The following is a 17,608-nucleotide window of genomic DNA, read 5'->3' on the forward strand; positions in this document are numbered from 1 at the left end:
TCTGGGATCCACGGTGTGATGTGTGGGTGTGATTATGTCTCCCAGACCACAGAGTTAATGCCAGTGGGCCAAGGTCACCGCTGTGCATCGCTGCCTAGAACGGCGGTGGGCACAGAGCAAGTGTTCAATTACAGGGCTGCCGAATGGATGAATAAACGAGCGAATGAAGAGAATGTGTCTAATGCCCCCAGGGAACCTGAACTTGCCCGGCAGGGGCCTGCTCTCAGCCCCCCGGGAGCTGGGGAGCCAGGGTTCAAGTCCTAAGCGGCAGCTCACTAGCTATGAGGCCTCGGGGAAATCATGGAGCGTCATGTAACCTAACCCAGCCACAGCTACACCACGAGGACATCGGAATGAAATCGCGAATGTGGGCAGGAAGCCCCCAGCCTGGGGTGCGGGAGCAGACAGGGCAATGCCAGCACCCTGGGGCCCCATCCTGGTAATCACCAGCCCGGGGTGGGGGGCACAGGCTGCAAGTGCCTGCAAATCCCAAGCTCTTCTTGGGAGAATCCCCCTCCCTGCATCTAGCCCTGGGGGTGGGGCAGCGGTCAGTCTCCAAGGGCAGGGCTGAGTCCCAGCCCTGACCACTCAGTATAGTCAGACCCCCCCCCCGCCCACGCTGGGTATTGGCTGAGAAACGAGCATGTGACTCCAGCCAGCCAGTGAGCACCAGCCCTGGGACTGTTTCCTAAGTGCCGTGGGAGGTGGGGGCACCTCGAGCTGCAGCAGGCTTTCCCGCACGCGGGGAAAGCGGGGATGGGGACACAGAGCTCCCCGACATCTTATTTGAGGGCCTGGATCCACCCATACCTGAAATAACCAATTTCACGGTAATTTCATTACAAGACTCAATAGACCCCATCCAGCCTCAACCAATTTGAGCTGAGTTTTTGTCTCTTGCATCCAAGAGTCTTGACTCACCGGACTCTTCCTGGTACGGCACTTTGCAGTTTACAAAGCCCCCCCAGCCACGATCTCGGTCACATCCAACCCTGTGACTTCAAGAACGCGGCCGGGACCCAGAGCAGCCAAAGACCCGAGACTAAAACAAATGGCCCAGCTCATCCGGGTGGCGGCCGGCCTGGGATCCAAGCCCCCCCCCCCCTCCCCCCCCCCCCCCCCCCCCCCCCCCCCCGCCTGCCCACTCACACAGAAGCTGCAGAAAACCTGGACCCTGGACAGAAGGAGGCGGCAATTCTGGCAGGGAGACCATCCTGGCTAAGAACCGGGAGGGGGTGTGTGAATTGCTCTTGGGGGAGGGAAGTGCTGGGCCGAGGAGCCAAAGACCCATGGGATCTGCAGCCACAGCTCTTTGGGGAGAACCTGGTGCGACCTGAAGGACAAACCCCAGGGAAAGGCGGGCCAGGCTTCCCACGGGGGCACCAAAGGCCTGTGCCTCTGCGTTCGCCCGGTCCCGGAGGGCTCGGGGCTGCAGCCTGCTGGAGTGCCAGCCCCTGGCAAGGACCAAGGGCAGTGTGGTGACATCCTGAGCAGAGCCACCAACTTGCCTCCACAGCTGCTGGAGAGAAGCACGCCTGCCCTGTCACCCGAGGATCGGAGGGCGGGGGGGTGGGGGGGGGGGGGTGGCGGTAGGCAGGGGAGCCGCCTGGGGCGACACGCGGGAGCCCTGCCCCAGTCCCCTCCACCACAGGCTCCTGGAGTCGGCTCAGTCCTGACTCTGATTCCCAGCCACAACGCTCACTTGCTGTGCAACCTCAAGAAGTTCACCTTCCCTCTCTGGACCCCGATTTCTTAATGAGTAAAATGGAGAGAGTGCCTATTTGGTACAGATCTTGTGGGAATTAAGTGAAATCCTGCAAAACATAAACAATCACCAGAAAAGAAGCATGGCCACAACAAACACCAAACAGCAGTCGCTCACCGCCAGGCGTTGCTCTAAGGGCGCTACATGAGGAGCTCATTCGATTCCCACGCCGCCGTGCAAGGAAGGTGCCGGAAGCATCAGCGCTTTGCAGTGAGCCACAGGGAGGTTTAAGTAACTTGCCCAAGGTCACCCGGCCAAGGCGTGATAAAGATGCGACGGGAACCCACGGGCACCCAGCTAAAGCATACATGACCCCTCAGCGCCCCATCATCTTGTGACGGGGCCAGGGTACGGGAGGGCGACCGGCCCGGCAAGGCCCAGCACGCAGCTCTGGGCCCCCAGCAGGCTCAGTCTCGGCCCGTATCTGTTGCTGCCTCAACAGGCGGAAGCATAGCCAATCCAACTGATCCAGGGGTTCCTGCCCTGGAGCTACGGCCACGGGCACCAAGCACAGGCTCCCAGGCTCCAGAGCAGCCCCCTGGCCCCGGTACCCTCCCGGCCCCCACCCGCGCTGTGAACACTGGCCCAGCACCCGGGCAGAGCCTATCGCACAGACGGCTGGGAAAGATGGCCAGGACCCCTGGGCGGGAGTGGGGGCCCAGAGGAGACGAGGCAGGGAGACGAGGTACCCCATCTGTCACACTACACTGTGTAACCTCAAGACAAGGAACGGGTCCCTCTCTGGGCCTCAGTTTCCTCATATGCAAAATAAGGGAGGCAACTCACATCCACAGGCCCCGAGTACACGTGCAAAGAGTCGACTCTAAATCGTGGAAGCTGAGTTCTCGCTGGCTTGATTGGGATGACAATGAGCTCAGCACCTCACCAGACACCGGGTTCCACTTCAGGGCACCTCGGGCCCCGCAGACACTGCTCTGGTGCCCTAAGCCACTCCCCCAAGACTGGGCCCCCTCCCATCACCAAGCACCGCCCCTCCACATCCCCAGAAGCCCCCTCAGCCTGCTACAGACCCTGTGTTCAACGATGCCAAAGGCCCCTTCCAGGCCTCAACGTCCGCAGAGGCCAGCGCTCACGATCTAGGACCTGATGGCCCCCAGGTTCAAGTCCCAGGTCCACCACTTTCTAGCTGTGTGGCTCTGGACAAGTCACCTAGTGTCTCTGGGCCTCAGTTTCTCCCTGTGTTAAATGGAAACGGTCACTGTACCCACCCTCCCAGGACTGCTACATAAAGAACCTGGCCCGCTGCACATAAGGAGCCGTTCGCTTAACGTTTGCCGTTATCGTCCGTAACATTAACATCAGTATCGTCTTCCCCGCGACAGGAATTTCTCCGGCACGAATGCCAAGCCGCTTGCCCAATCCTTCCCACCTCAGCCTTCCAATCAACTGGCCCCTGAGGCCCTCCCCCAACATGGCGTCTACACTTCCACACCGCATCCCACAGGCCAGCCGCGGTCCATGCCGGGCCGCCCCGTCCGCTCCCGCTCAGGTCCGTGTGCACGCGTGGGAGACGGCAGAGGTCCCCGTTTCTCAGACGGGAACGCTGAGGCCCGGGGAGAGAGCCAGGCCCCTCACGGCGACACCCGCACCCCACCCGGAGGCCGGCCCAGGGCGGGCAGGAGAGCAGGGAGTCGGGGCGCCTCGGGCCGGGGCAGGGCGTACCCGGTTCTCGTCGTAGATGATCTGCACCAGGCTGCGATGCTTCGACTCGATGGGCGGCGGCGACACGGGCTTCTCGGGCTCCGGGGGCTTGGCGGCCTCCTCCTCCAGCTGTTGCTGTGGCAAAGGGGAGAGCGCAGCGGTGAGCGGCCTGGCAGGCGGAAGGCGCACTGCAGCACCCCCATGGCGGAGGGCGGCCCCGCGGCCCCTGCAGGCGGCGGGCCCCGCGGACTCGCACAGGAAGTCAGGCTGCTAACCACTTCCTCTGAGTCACCCACCAGGGGACTCCGGGCCCTGCAGAGGCCCCCAGCTCAGCAGGGAAGGGCCCACCCCAGGCTCTGGGCCGTGCGGCCGGCCGTCCTGGGTTCAAATCCCACTCTGTCGACTTACGAGCCAGGTGAGCAAAAGCGAGCAGCTCCTGGACCTTGATGCGCTGCGGTCTCCTTATCTGTAAAACGGGGCTCAGCGCCAGGCCTCCCTGACAAGTTACCGCATGGGTGAGCATGGATGGGGGGGGGGGGGCCACGAAAAGCCGGCGGCTACCCTCCATTATCCGCCCTACAAGTACCATTGGCATCAGGACAGGCCGTGCGGACTCCAGAGCCAAAGTGTGCAGCCTAGAGCCCTATTTCTACACTTGCCAAGTCGGTAACTCCTGAACTTCTCTGTTCAGCGGGGAAAATGAAACCTCCACCCTAGAGGGCTGGTACGAGGGTTCAACGCCCCCAGCAACGCACCCAGCACCTAACAGGCAGCTTCTGACCCTCGTCTGCCTCGCAGCCTCTGTACCAGACCGTCCTCCTCCAAACGCCGTAAAGGACGTCCCTTCGTGCCGCTGTCTGCTTTGTACCGAAAAGGAAAAGTAAAGACCAGAGAGCCTAAGACACCGGCCCAGGGTCACACAGAAGACCGATGCCCAGGTGTGTGCCATCTGAGAACATCCCGAGTGAGAACAGACACGCTCTCCGCTCATGACGCACGGCCTGCCCACGACCACGGAGCAAACCGCCGTGAAGTCAAAAAGGCAGCCAAGAGAAGAGCACGCGGAAAGAGCCGGAAAATCCAGTCCTGGCTCCTGCCGGCACCAAGGCCTGGCTGGTAGGGCCACGCTGCCTTAGCCCCACAGTGACCCCTGGCAGTAGCTTCCAGAAGGGCAGTCAGCATCTGACAGAACAGAGAAATCCCCCTGCAAAAAGTGCAAAAAACCAAACCAAAACAAAAAACAACGAAGCAAAGAAATGGAAGAAGCACACAGCCAGAAAGGGCAGGCAGAAAGCAGACTGTCTCCCGTTCGCGAAGCTGGTCCTCCCTGAGGCACCGATGAGAAACACCGCCTGAGACGCACAGAGACCCTGGCGATGCAGAGCTCCACCGGGCCGGGGTTCAAACCTCGCTCCAACAGCAGCTCTGTGGCCTTGGGCAAGTCACCACACCTCTCTGACCCTCAGTGTCTTCCTCAGAGAGGGCGGGGGGAGCGGCGCCCACCCTGTAAGGCTGCTCGAGGATCAAAGAGCATGTACATAAAGAGGGCTTTGTCTACACAGCCTGATAAACACCGGCTACCGAAGGCAAACCAAACCACAGAGAGACCCCTTCTGCCCATCGGGATGGCGTAAACGCCAACAGAAACGCGGAGAAAAACAAGTGTTGGGAGGACAAAAAAGACGGGGACCTCCGTGCACCGGGGGCCAGAAGGTAAAAGGGGGCAGGTGCTCAAAATGTTACACGCGGGGTTACCAGGCGCCCCAGCAATTGCGCCCCTGCGCACGGAGCCGAGAGAACGCGCAGAGCAGCTCACACAGAAACGCGAACACGAGCGGTCACGGCAGCTCTGTTCGCGGCAGCCAAGAGGCACGAACAGCCCCACGTCCATCACCACGTGACTGGATGCACAGAACGCGGTCCATCCACACAGTGGATGCGACTTGGCCTTGAAAAGGAATGAAAGGGCGCTGGGCGGGCTCGGTCGCTGGAGCGTGTGACACCATCTCAGAGTCACGACTTCAAGCCGCGTGTGGAACTTGGAAGTCACTTGAAAAACAAAGAAAAAGGGGAAGAAAGGAAGGCAGCGCAGACAGGCAGCAGACACCTGCTATGCGTTATAGGATTCCGCTAACACGAAATACCGAGAACGGGTAAACCCGTAAAGACAGAAACGCAGATCAGAGGCCGGTGGGAGAGCAGGGAATACGGAATGACAGCTAACAGGCACGGGGCCTCCTTGAGAGGACATGGAAATGCCCCGAAACCAGACAGAAGGGGTGGTGGCCCAACACCGTGCAGGTGCTAAATGACAGTGAATCGTTCGCTTTAAAACGTTCTGTGGATTTCAGTTAAAAAAAAAAAAACCGTCAAGGGCTGCGCTGGGCTGCCTGGCTTCCAGCCACAGTCACAGACGCGTGCACACGACCCCCAGCTATAGCCCCGTCCCAAAGCCAGGCCGGGAGGGACCAAAGGGGCCCGTACTCTCCCCCCGCCCGTGCAAATGCGGCCTGACCCCGACCAGCGCCCGGCCCCCCCTCGGGACGCCTGAGCCAGCATCTTGCAGACCCACGTACTGTCCCGCAGGTCAGGCACATCTTGCTCGCCCTTAATGAGCAGCCCAGCCTCAGGACGTCCCCAAGTCCCCGCTCTTCCGTGTAAGCACCAGTCCTGATGCCCTTGGGAATCCGTCAACAGCCCGTACAGCCATCCAACCCTGCTTACGCGGGCCCGAACTGGCCTGACTCAGGGCCTGTGGCTGCCGGGGCAGCCCTTGACCCTACCTGGAGCCCAGACTTCCTTACCTAGAGGCCATGAAGTGTGACCCTGCTTCTCCCAGGAGAAACCCAGATGCTTCTCGGGGTCAAGCCGGTGTCACAGCGGCCCAATCAGCAGTTTCTAACGAGCACCTACGATGCACCAGCACTGCCAGGAGCACAGCAGGGAGCGGGGAGACGAGGACCCTGCTCACACCGCCGTGGCGGGGAGCCCACGGTGTAACAAAGCAGGAAAGGTCATCAAGAAGGGCGCCGGGGCACAACAGGGGAAGGCCCCGGGAGTAGAGGCTTCATCCCCCAGCCACCCGGTGTCTGTCCTGACCACTCAGCTCTGACATCCTATCTCGAAAGCAGCCACTGACGACGTGTGACTTTGTGCCCGTAAAACTTTATTGACGAAAACAGGCATCAAGCCAGACTTTGGATTTGCTGGCCCCGGGAGAGAGGGTGGCTGGGGACGTGAGCTCCTACAAAGGCCTCCGCGGAGGGGGCGTCTGAGCAGAGACCGGAAGATACCAAAGGGAAGCACGGGAAGAGCAGGGAAAAGGCGGATCGTCAACTAAGCGTGTATCGATTACTGTTAAAATTAAACTCTACAATTAACATCCCAGATCTCTGTGCTAACTTTTCTTTGGTCTCCGGAGTTCCCGCGAGGATCGGTTTTCACGGCACGAGCCCGTCCCCTCCTCACAACCCCGCCACGTGCTGGCACGTCTGGGCCCATTTCACAGACAGGAAACCGAGGCTGGGGGACGCGACTGTTCCGAGGCAGGGCTGGGAGGCCCCGCCCGTCCCGATTCCAGAGCCCCGGCGAGAGGCAGGCTGCGAATGAGGAAAGAGAAGCTCAGAGCGCTTAACTGCCCGCCCGGGCATCGCGCATCAGTGGGAAGCGGCAGAAAGGAGATCAGGCCTCCGAGGGCCTGGCTGTGAATCCTGACCTCGCCCCCACCCCCGTGCTGGCCGGTACAAAGCCCGAGGCTTGTTTCCTTCAAACTACACGAAGCTAAAAGTTCAGCTCCTTGACCGCACCAACACGCGTCACACGTGACCAGCGGCTACCTTTGCGGACGGGACATTTCCGCCATCGCAGAAAGTTCCGTGGACAGCGGCACGCCCCTCAAAGCGGCACTCTCGCCCGGGGAACGTTAAGGGCAAGGACACGAGCCGGCAGCGGGGCGGGCTCGGCACACGCTCCCACGCCTGTGCCGGAGCTCCCGGGGAGCCACCCTCCCCAAGCGCCCGCACCTGCTTCTTCTTCAGCTTGGAGATCTGCTGCTCCACCATGGTGATCTCGCGGTCCACCCGGTCCATGTTCTGGATCAGCTCCTCCTTGGAGAGCCGCGGAGGTGCAAGCTCCAACTCAGGGTCGGCGTGCGGCGGGCTGGGGGGAGACACGGGCTCCAGCTTGCCCGCCAGGCTGCGGTCCTGCGGCAGAGAGGACAGGAGCGCGGGGTCAGCACAAAGGGCACCCCGGCCGGCGCCCCCCCCCTCGCCTCGCTCCCCAGGTTCCCAGCCACAGCGGACACCCGTCGCGACGGTCCCCACGTCCCAGACACAGGGTTGCTGACCACTGCCGCCGGTGCACCCTGCCCAGCCCCCCGCCCGCTCCGCAAAGGTCAGATCCCTTGTCCTCCTGTAGGCCAGTTTTCACCACCCCCTCTTCCCACAAGACGCCCCCTCTCTTGCCCCACCTGCCTGCCGGTGTCCTCCCACCGAACCAGACTCCCCACGGGTGAGCACCGAGACCCGCACGTCGGATCCCTGAAGGCGGGGCCTCAGCGGACCCTCCGTGGACGGTTATTCACAATGCTCTGTCCGAACCGGCAACTTCACAGAAAGTTTCATAGAGGGCAAGACTGCTTTTGTACCCCCCACCCCCCCCCCCCCCCCCCACGGAAACCACAGGACAAGAGGCAGAGAGATCAGAGTCGCTGTCCGCAGTGGGGGACACTGTCTTGCTTTCACTGACTAGTATTTTTCTGCTTTTCCTTCTTTGAGGGTTACTCTTTGTGTACTAAGGCTGTTTTTAAAAAATATTTTTTTTTAACATTTATTTATTTTTGAGACAGAGGGAGACAGAGCATGAACGGGGGTGGGTCAGAGAGAGGGAGACACAGAATCTGAAACAGGCTCCAGGCTCTGAGCTGTCAGCACAGAGCCCGACGCGAGGCTCGAACTCACAGACCGCGAAATCACGACCTGAGCAGAGGTCGGCCGCTTAACCGACTGAGCCACCCAGGTGCCCCTAAAGCTGTTTTTAAAATTGGGTTAAACAAACGAGGGGATCCTTCATTGGGCTATTTGTTTGACGCTTCGTTCCACCAGCTGAAGTTTACTGAGCACCCAGTGTGCTGGGAGCATATGGGGGCGCGGGGGGAGGTTTAAAAACAAAACAAAACAAAACGCAGTCCTGACTCGAGCACTCACCTGCATGGCCCCAGGTTCAAATCCCAGTCCACTCGGCCCCCTCCCAGCCTTGTGACCACAGGCGGATCAAGTCTGCTTCTGGCCTCACTTTCCTCATCTGTACAATGGGACAATTCCCACCTCCCAGGCTGTTGTGAGACTGGGACCAGCGAAGAAGCACAAAGGGCTCAGCTCAGGCCCTGGCACACAAGTGCCTCCTGTGCAGTGGCTGAGACCCGTCCTGCCCCACAACCTGGGCTCCGGGCCCGTCAGCACAGGCGGAACCCAGCCCGCACCCGGAGCCAGCCGCAAGGCCAAGCCGGCAGCTGCTGGCAGAGGAGGCCCCGGGAGGAGCTCCAGGCGGCTGCCTCCCCGCCCCCAGGCAGCTGCACCGGAGGACAGAGGACACATTATTCCCCAGGACAACTGCAGCCCCAGGGACTGCCAAGTGCTCCCCATCTCGGGACTAGCAGAGGCCACTCTATCCTACATCCACGCCTCTCCCCCCTACAGACCCCCTTGGGCAAGGTCCACGGCCCAAGGTTCTCAGGATGTCACTGGGTTTGCCTTCTGCCCCCGTTGTTCCCAACTGAGACATGGGGACAGCTGGCATCAGGACTCCCAGGCCTTCCACACTCAGAACCTTCAGGGAAATGCAGAAAAGGCCCAAGTCCCTCAACCACCTGGCCCCCACGCTGCTCAGGCCACCTCCACAGGGAAACCCCAGAAAGCAAACCAGGCACCGCTCCTGACTCGGCCCATCCCAGTTCTCAGCACAACCTACCCACCAGACTCCCACAGCAGCCCTCCAGGGACCTGCTACTTTGTCCCCATTGCACAGATGAGGAAACTGAGAACCTGGAGGCACCTGCCTGGTGCTGCTCTAAGCCAGTGGCCAGCACGCTTTTCTGTAAAAGGCTAGGTAGAAAATATTTCAGGTTTGCATCTTGGACTCTGCCCAATTACTCACCCATCACTGTATTGGGAAAGCAGCCACCGACAAGATACAAACAAATGAACATGGCTGTGTGCCAATAAAACTTTATTTACAAGAGCGGGCTGAACACTAAGTTTGAAACTTACTAAGTTTGCCAACCTCTGCTCTTCGCAATTCACAAGTCTTAACTCAGGTCGTTGTCGCAAATACCCTAAGAAGTAGGAATAAATGTCGTTTTCCCCATTTCCCAGATGAAGAAACTGAGACCCAGTAAGGTTCAGCGACATGCCTGAGGTCACCAGCCACAATGCAATGGAACCCTGGCTCAGAGGGCACCAGAGGCCGAGGTCGGGCCTCAGTCATACCCTCTGGAGGTGGGCGGACCACGAGACCAGGCTGCAGGGTGTTCCACAGCAGAAGCAGGGTCCAGAGCACGCATTTATTTACCTCAAAGAACGGCATGGCTAGGCAAGCACGAGCAAGATCTCTTCTAGAGTCCAGGACCCCTGAAATTTGTGGCAAAACTGTGTGATGAAAAATTCCCTAGAAAAACACTCGCTGGGCTTGGGGACCTAACTACTCCCCAACAGGAGGCCCATGCTGGTGGACACGGGTACCACGGGCACCTGGCCCCACACATACCAAACCAGAATCAGCTCACGTCCTCTGGCACCTGAGGGCCTTTGCACAGGCCATCCTCTCTGCCCACAGGGCCCAACTCCACCTCCTGGGCCAGGTGCAATCCGCTCTGCCTTCTCATGCCACCTCCCCCAGCCCCTAACTGAGTTCTGCCCCTTCCTCTAGGCAGCCAGGGCACTCGGCTGGTCTCTGCCCGCAGACTCCGTCATTTCCCAGGGTTCTTGAGATACGAGGTGGCAGGGGAGGCGGTTCCCGGCACCGAGCAGCATTATCCACTGTAAGAAACATTTCCCTCCCCTCCCCTCTCGGATCCTCCGCCAGGGCCAAGAAAGGAAGATCAACAGAATCCCAGCCCAGGAATAGATCTCAAAAGCAACATTAGCAAAAAGAAGGCCTCCATCCCTAAAGCTGGCAAGGTCAGTGCAAGGGTCAGACGAAGCGAGTGGCAATGGCTGGGAACTGCTGACAAGGTTGCTGGAAAACTTCTCCTTAAATTCTCGATGAATAAAAGCGGGTCTTCTTCAATGGCTTATCGCTCGAAGCTCAGGCTTAGCTTTTATGATCAGCAAAAATGCAGTAGGTCCATCAATGGCTGAACAGACAAATAAAACGTGGATCGTCATACAACGGAACGTGACTCAGCCAGAAAAAGGAACAAAGCCCTGGGCCGTGCCACAACGTGGCTGAACCTTAAGAACACGATGCTGAGTGAAAGACACCAGACAGCAAAGGCCACGGATTACATGACTCCACGTACAGGAAATGTCAACAGGCAAATCCAGAAAGACAGAGCGCAGACTGGTGGTCACCAGGCACTGGGGAGGGAGGAATGGGGAGTGGCTGCTAATGGGTGTGGGATCTCCTTTCGGGGTGATGAGAATGTTCTGGGACTAGTGGAAGCGAGTGGTTGCCCAGCGTTGAGAATGCACTAAATGCCACTGAATTGTTCGCTTTATGTGGTTAATTGCAGGTTATGTAAATTTCACCTCGACTTAAAAAGAAAAGGCACACCCAGAGGGCAAAGGGCGCTTTCTCCAGGACCAGGTTTTCCAGGAGTGGGACCCAGGGAGCCTGGCTAGTGGACCTCCAGATGGTTCTCCCGATGGCTGCTGGCCTGATTCACTTCAGCCCAAAGCCACAGGAGCAACACAACACACCCACACCCCAGCCGGTCGCCAGGTAGGCAGCTGGCACCATTTTTCCCATCAGATGCCCCTGGTGTAAAATTCGGGCCAACACAGAAGAGAAAAACGCGTTATGCAAAATTAAAGACACAGGCAGCAAAAGACCTGCGGCTGGGGAGGCCCCCCTCGTCCCAACTTCAGGAAGGAGCAGGGCTGGCCTCAGACCCTCAGAGTCTACCCCCTTGTGGCAATCGCAACAATGGGTTCCGAGACAGGCAAGGACCCCACACACAGGCAAGGAGGGAAACAGCTGTGGGCAGGAAATGTGGAGATGGGAGGGAAATCTCTGCCTTTTCGCTGGCCTTGAACATGGGAAGAGGAAGGCCCGGAGTCTCAAACTGCCTTCTTGTTAACACACCAAGACCACAGGAAAAAAGGCAGACCAAGAGAGGGGGACCTGGTGACATTCACGTCACCTGAATCAAGCCGTGCCTGAAGTCCACCAACCCTGGATTTCAGTCGTATGAGCCAAGACCCATGCTGAAGTGAGTCTGACATGGGTTTTCTGTCCCTTTGAGCCAACAGAGCCCCACCACACAAAGGGACTTTCAGAAGTGGTTCTGTGCGTGATGGCTCTAAAGTCCCCTAAAGCAAAGTTTGGTGAATTCCAAAGGAAGCCCAATACCACAAAACTCCAGCGGCTCAAGGGCAGGGAAGCGTTAGAAAACAGAACATTTTTATATGAAAAACGAACACAGCTGGCGGGGGGCGGGGCTGTAAAAAAAAAAAAAATCGCACTGAATTCCTGTCTCATGCGTCCAGCTAAATTCCACACGGCAGACGCAAAAAACATCTGAACACTTGCAGAGCTGTGTTCCCTCCTGGCTTCTTCTCTTGCCCAAATCTGCTCGAACTTTCCAAATGCTCTCAGCAGCCTGGGGCAAGAACAGTCTCCAGGTGGCCCCAGTGCTGGGCCCATCACTCCCCTGACCCCCAGGGTCCAGGAAGAGAAGACAGACACAGAGAAACAGAAACAGACACAAAGACTAAGGCTCACAGAGGGAGAGGGAGCCCACCAGGGAACTTCAAGAAGAGGGACGAGCAGGGGATCACAGCTACCGAGAGGCACGGAGGCCCTCAGGAGGTTCCAAGCCACCATTCCGGAGAGCCAGGCTGGGCGGGCAGCTGGCCAGAGACAACTGGCAGCCTGTTCTCTGGGCAGAACCGGACAGAAGCTCGGGCCACAGCCCACTGGGGGCCCCAGTCCCTAGGGAGGAAATCAGACCTCCCTGGCGTGGCCCTTGGCCGGACCACTGACCTGGCCCTCTGCCCCTCCACACATACCCCTCTCCCCTACACGTCCAAGGCTCTCTTCGAGAAACAGCTTTTCTAACGGCAACATCCCTCCCCCAGCGGAGGAGACAGACTCAGGTGCCCACGGCGGGGGGCGTGGCGGGCACTGGGAGGAGGGAGGCCGATGGCCGGCTAGCGGGACCAGACGGGAAGCCTGAGGACTAGGGCAGCCTGATGGGCAGGGATGGGCTGCAGACCCAGGCTGCCTGGCCTTCCGCGACGTGGGCGAGTGGCTCCCGCTCGCTCAGCCCGGGGCCCGGGGCTCCTTTTCAAAAGGAGGTTGCAGATCACGGGAGTGGGGCCGAGATGACTCAACGGCACGACACTCGCTTGGCACAGGACCCGGCTCACCCGCTTAGCGCCGGCTTGCCGTCGTCAGCGCCCCGAGAGACCTCCTCTCCCGCCAGCCCCCCAGCGAAGGCCCCGCACCGGCCAGAAATCCCACCGATCCATCCTATCCGGCATCAGGCAGGGAAGAGGACCCACAGGCCCGAGTGGGCCACGTCCACCCCCTCGCCTGCTCCCACCCCCACCGGGGCCGCAGTAAGATAAACGCTGGCCTCACCCACCAGGCGGGAGGCTGCTAACGAGCTAGTTGGGAAGAAACACTCAGCGTGTGCAGGAGTGACGTCCATCCCTCAGCCGGCCAAGGACGGGCATGTCACCTGGCCGCGGTCCCTGCCCCATCCCAGGCAGTGACAGTAGAACAACAGCTTCGGGGGCAGTTAGGTGACCCTAACGGACAGTCCGGGCCACTGGCTGCGATCCCTCCATTAGCACCTCTGTCAGCGTCCTCTGTGTGAAGTGAAGACCAAAGAAGCTTCCAGCCTCCACTGTCCTGAGCTTGACTGAAACAGCAGGACCTCCTCCCAAACCAGCACACCGTAGGCACTCAATCTGTGCACATTCGCCCCCACCAGCTCCGCTCGACTTTCCATTTAAAATATTTCTTTTACGTTTTAATTTTATTTTTGAGAGAGAGAGACAGAGTGCAAGCGGGGGAGGGGCAGAGAGACAGAGGGAGACACAGAATCCGAAGCGGGCTCCACGCTCCGAGCCGTGAGCACAGAGCCCGACGCGGGGTTCGAACTCACGGACCGCGAGATCAGGACCTGAGCCGAAGTCGGACACCCAACCGACTGAGCCACCCAGGCGCCCCTCGACTTTCCATTTTAAAGAGAAGTAAAATGAAAAAGGTCTCCGGGGCACTGGGGGGGGGGGGGGGGGGGCGGGGCATGGTGGCCCTGCAGGCCAGACGCGTTCAGGTAGGGGCAGGCCCCCGTCCGGCCAGGAAGCGGCCTGCGAGCCAACCTCGGTCCCGGCCCCTCCTCTCGCTGCCCACCCTCGGCCCGAGCTGTGCCCCACCTGGCACGCCCACCGCCCCCACCCCTTGCCTTGCACCCAGTGCGGCTGCCGAAGCACCCAGGTCCTCAGGGGCTCCCAGCCAGGGCCGGGCCTTACCTTGGACGGGTCCTCCGAGCCCCCAGGCTGGCCCGCGGCCAGCAGGGGTGAGGGCCGCAGCAGGGGATCCGGCAGCAGCTCCAGGCGAGGGCGCTTGCTCTCAATGAACTCCATCTCTGACTTGCCCAGCTCGGGCAGGTAGGAGTGGGACTCGGGTCGCAGGTGGAGTTCCTGGGACCTGCGGGAGGCAAGGACACAGGGCCTCGCAGCTGCCGCCCTCCCGCCCAGCACCTGCCGTGTGCCCCGCCCCCCGCGACCCTGAGGGAGAAGTGCCCATCTGGCCAAGGGCACACGGCGAGGCAAGCTTCAACCCCAGACTCGTCCTCCCACGAGTCAGCACTCGCTATGTTGACAGGAAGAGAACGTACTGGTGATTCCCCACCCCCGCGCTGCCGAGAGCGGCCCACGGCCAGCAGCATCACCCGCCTGGAGCCGGCTACAAGCGCACAGCCTTGAGTCCCACCCCAGACCTACAGAGTCAGACTGTGCATGTAAACAAGAACCCCGGGTGATTCACGGGCACGGTCGAATCCAAAAAGCCTTGTGGGTCCAACACAGGCAGTAACACACATGCTGTTATTTGCACATCCCCCACCCGGGGCAGACATCACTAGCCAACCACAGCACTCTGGCTGCTAAACCTGGCCTTGCGTCCTGCCCAGCTCAGCCAGCTGCCTGGGGCAGAGACGGGAGCTGTCCAGCCTAACACTCCCGACCGGTTCTCCTCAACCCTGCTCCCCAGTCTGCAGAGGTCAAAACTGGGCCAGAGAGGACATGGCCTTGCCTGAACACACACAGCACGGCCAGGACTCACAGACTCCGCCCCCGGCTACTGCTCCCGACCGGACAGCCTAAATATCCCCTCTGCTAAAATGCGTTTCAAGTCGATGCCTGCCCGGAACACTCCAAGAACATGCTCACCTCCGGGCCTTTGCACATGCTGTTCCCTCTGTCTGGAAGGCCTTTACCAGCTCTCTGAACGGTCGGCTACATATCGGACAAACGTCCCTCCCCTGAGAGGCCTTTCTGGCCACCCCAGCCAGAGAGCTAATACCTTGCTCACCCTGTAGCTAATAAATGGGTCACCTGCCTCATTCTGGAGTCATCTTGTGGGTGTCTGTGAGGCATCTGCCCTGGAGGCAGGGCCGCCTACTGTCGTGCGCCCACAGCCTAGAATGGGCCAGCACATGACATCTGAGGTTAGGACTCTTAGCGGTCAGTGCTGTTATGATCTCCGGCACCTTGGGGCCCCGCTCTGGCCTCGGCCCTCCCCTCACTGGGGTCCCCGTCCCGCTGCACGGGCTCATCCCCTTCCCCCCGGATTTAAGGACAGGCAGGCCCAGCCACAGGCAGACACCAGAGGGCCTCGGCTAGTAGCTGAGGGACAGAGAGGGACTGGGAGAAAAGGGGAAGACAACAGGAGGGAGGAGGGGGCAGCCCGGGTGCACCCAGGCGGGACTTGTCCCTCTCACCAGCACCCCAGCCCTGCCCCTCCGCATCTTGGCGGTCGACCCCTCCTGCCTAGGACTACCCCCCCCCCCAGAGACCACTGAAGGCCCACGCTGCGAAGTCGGAGGGCCACGTGGCCCTTTCCCGCTCCCCCGCAACCGCGCCCCAAGTCACAGCTGCACCAGGACGAGGGCAGGCACACAGCACAGCAGCCCCCCGACTTAACACCAGCCCTGCACGCTCCTGCCTCCTCCCCCGGCCTGAGGACCGACCCCGCGGCTCCCAGCTAGGCGGCGGCGTGCAAGCCTCTCCTCACCTCTCGTTCCCAGGCTGAAATTCGGACAGCAGGGAGGGCCTCCTCCTCTGGGGCTGGAGGATGGAACCGGGCGACAGGTGCGAGGCGTAGTCACGGGGGTGGTGCTGGTACTCGAGCAGCCCGACGTCCTGCAGCGAGAGGCCGAGGAAGCGGGTGAGCCCAGACGGCCCGCTCCACGGTCACGGGCGCAGCCGGGCGCTCGCTCCTGCGCGGGGCCACGTCCGCGTCCACGCGTGGCTCCGGACGCCCGGGGTGGCCAGAGGGCGTGGCCGGGGCCAGTCGCCGGCTAGCGTGCACCCTGTGCCGTGCCGCCGCAGTCCCTCACCCGGCCCCACACTGGCACCTACAGCACGTGCGATTACGCCCTCCTCCCCGATGAGACCACCGAGCCCGCCTGGGAGCGGGCGGCTGGAAAGGGCACAGCCCGCGTGTCTAGCGGGGCACTGAGGGGATAGGGTGTCTGCGTGAGACTACAGGGCACAGGTCTGTGAGGCTCGAAGACCAGCTTCCAAAACAAGGTGCCACCTTGGGGTTCCCCTGTCTTGTCTGTGAAAAGAAAACCCACCCACGTGTGTCCGGCCAAAGTCAGAAGGGGAAATGAGCTTCAGACAAAACCCTCCTTCTTCGGTAACATGCCATCCATCACCCCTTCTCATCTGGGGAAAAACCAAACGCTAACAAATTACAAGTATCCTGACTATCAACTACACTGATTCGAGACACGTTAAAAAGGGTTTTTTAAAAAGCAGAGAAACGAGCGTTTCAAAAGAGAAAACAGGGCCGGCTTCCCACTGTACCAATCCAAATCGATTCGCTCTGTCTGCCTAGAACACTCAGTTACACTGTGTGCGGCAATCAATTAGCGATGTCTGGCACAGGTAAGGCTGAGACAGAGGGGCACCGTGTGTGATTTATCTTCTTCTGGGCACCTCTCTTTATTCTCCCAAGTTTCCGTTAAAAAAGTCTAGTCGGTCTTCTCATGCTCCTGTTGTCCGGCTTTTTTTTTTTTTAAGCAGTTATTCCTGCAAAGACGATCGGATGCTATCAGGCAGGTGAGCTGGGAGTGTGTGCGTTTCAGACCCTCCCAAGCAAGCATGTAAGATGAGTAAATGGAATGAATGGGGACCCCAGCGACTTCGGAGGCTGGAAACGCTGAGGAGGCCCAATGTGGGGAAGAAAGGCTGCAGGGCCTCGGGCTGGGGGAACTGTCCGTCACTCCAACCCTCTGAGCCTCAGTTTCCTCATCTTTGAAACGGGTGCCTGACTGGATGGAAGGAGGTCCCTGTGCTTCCTACCACAAACCCTCCGTAACTCTCCAAAGACCTCCCTCAAGATGACAGGTGGCTTCCGGAAGGCAGAGAAGGGCTCAGCCCTCCCCCCCGCCGTCCCCCCACTCTGTGATGTCTAGCACGAGGCCCCAGGTGCTCACAAAAGGAGGTGGGTGGGAAGGAGGAGGAAGGGGGAAGGCCCTGGGGGAGGGAGGGAGGGAGGGAGGGAGCGAGGCCTCTGGGATCACGCTGGCAAGGCTGCCAGGCCCAGATCACACGCACGTGCAGAGGTGTGAGAAGGAATCGGCAGCCTCTGCCGTCTGCCAGGGGGAAGGTTTTCCCCGCTCGGCTCTCTCGCACAAAAGCAAAATGAGCAAAGCGGCAAGAGACAGACAGTCCGATGCCTCAGGAGACAGACAAGCCAACGCCTCGGCGAGACAGCACCTACGTC

General features: G+C 60.2%; 1 protein-coding gene across 8 annotated transcripts in view; it reads right to left on the reverse strand.

The window, feature by feature from the left end:
- Positions 1-17,608, reverse strand: part of LOC125915025 (nuclear receptor corepressor 2-like) — a 125,092-nt gene that overhangs the window by 81,773 nt on the left and 25,711 nt on the right. For all 8 annotated transcript variants that reach the window (XM_049620649.1, XM_049620655.1, XM_049620652.1 and 5 more), the window contains exons 3-6: positions 15,890-16,017; positions 14,125-14,302; positions 7,450-7,629; positions 3,449-3,562 (exon numbers count right to left, since the gene is read on the reverse strand). In XM_049620649.1, coding sequence (XP_049476606.1) covers positions 3,449-3,562; positions 7,450-7,629; positions 14,125-14,302; positions 15,890-16,017 — 600 coding nt within the window. The remainder of the gene's footprint in view (positions 1-3,448; positions 3,563-7,449; positions 7,630-14,124; positions 14,303-15,889; positions 16,018-17,608) is intronic.

Source organism: Panthera uncia, assembly GCF_023721935.1.
Source record: "Panthera uncia isolate 11264 chromosome D3 unlocalized genomic scaffold, Puncia_PCG_1.0 HiC_scaffold_9, whole genome shotgun sequence".
Classification (NCBI taxonomy): Eukaryota; Metazoa; Chordata; class Mammalia; order Carnivora; family Felidae; genus Panthera; species Panthera uncia.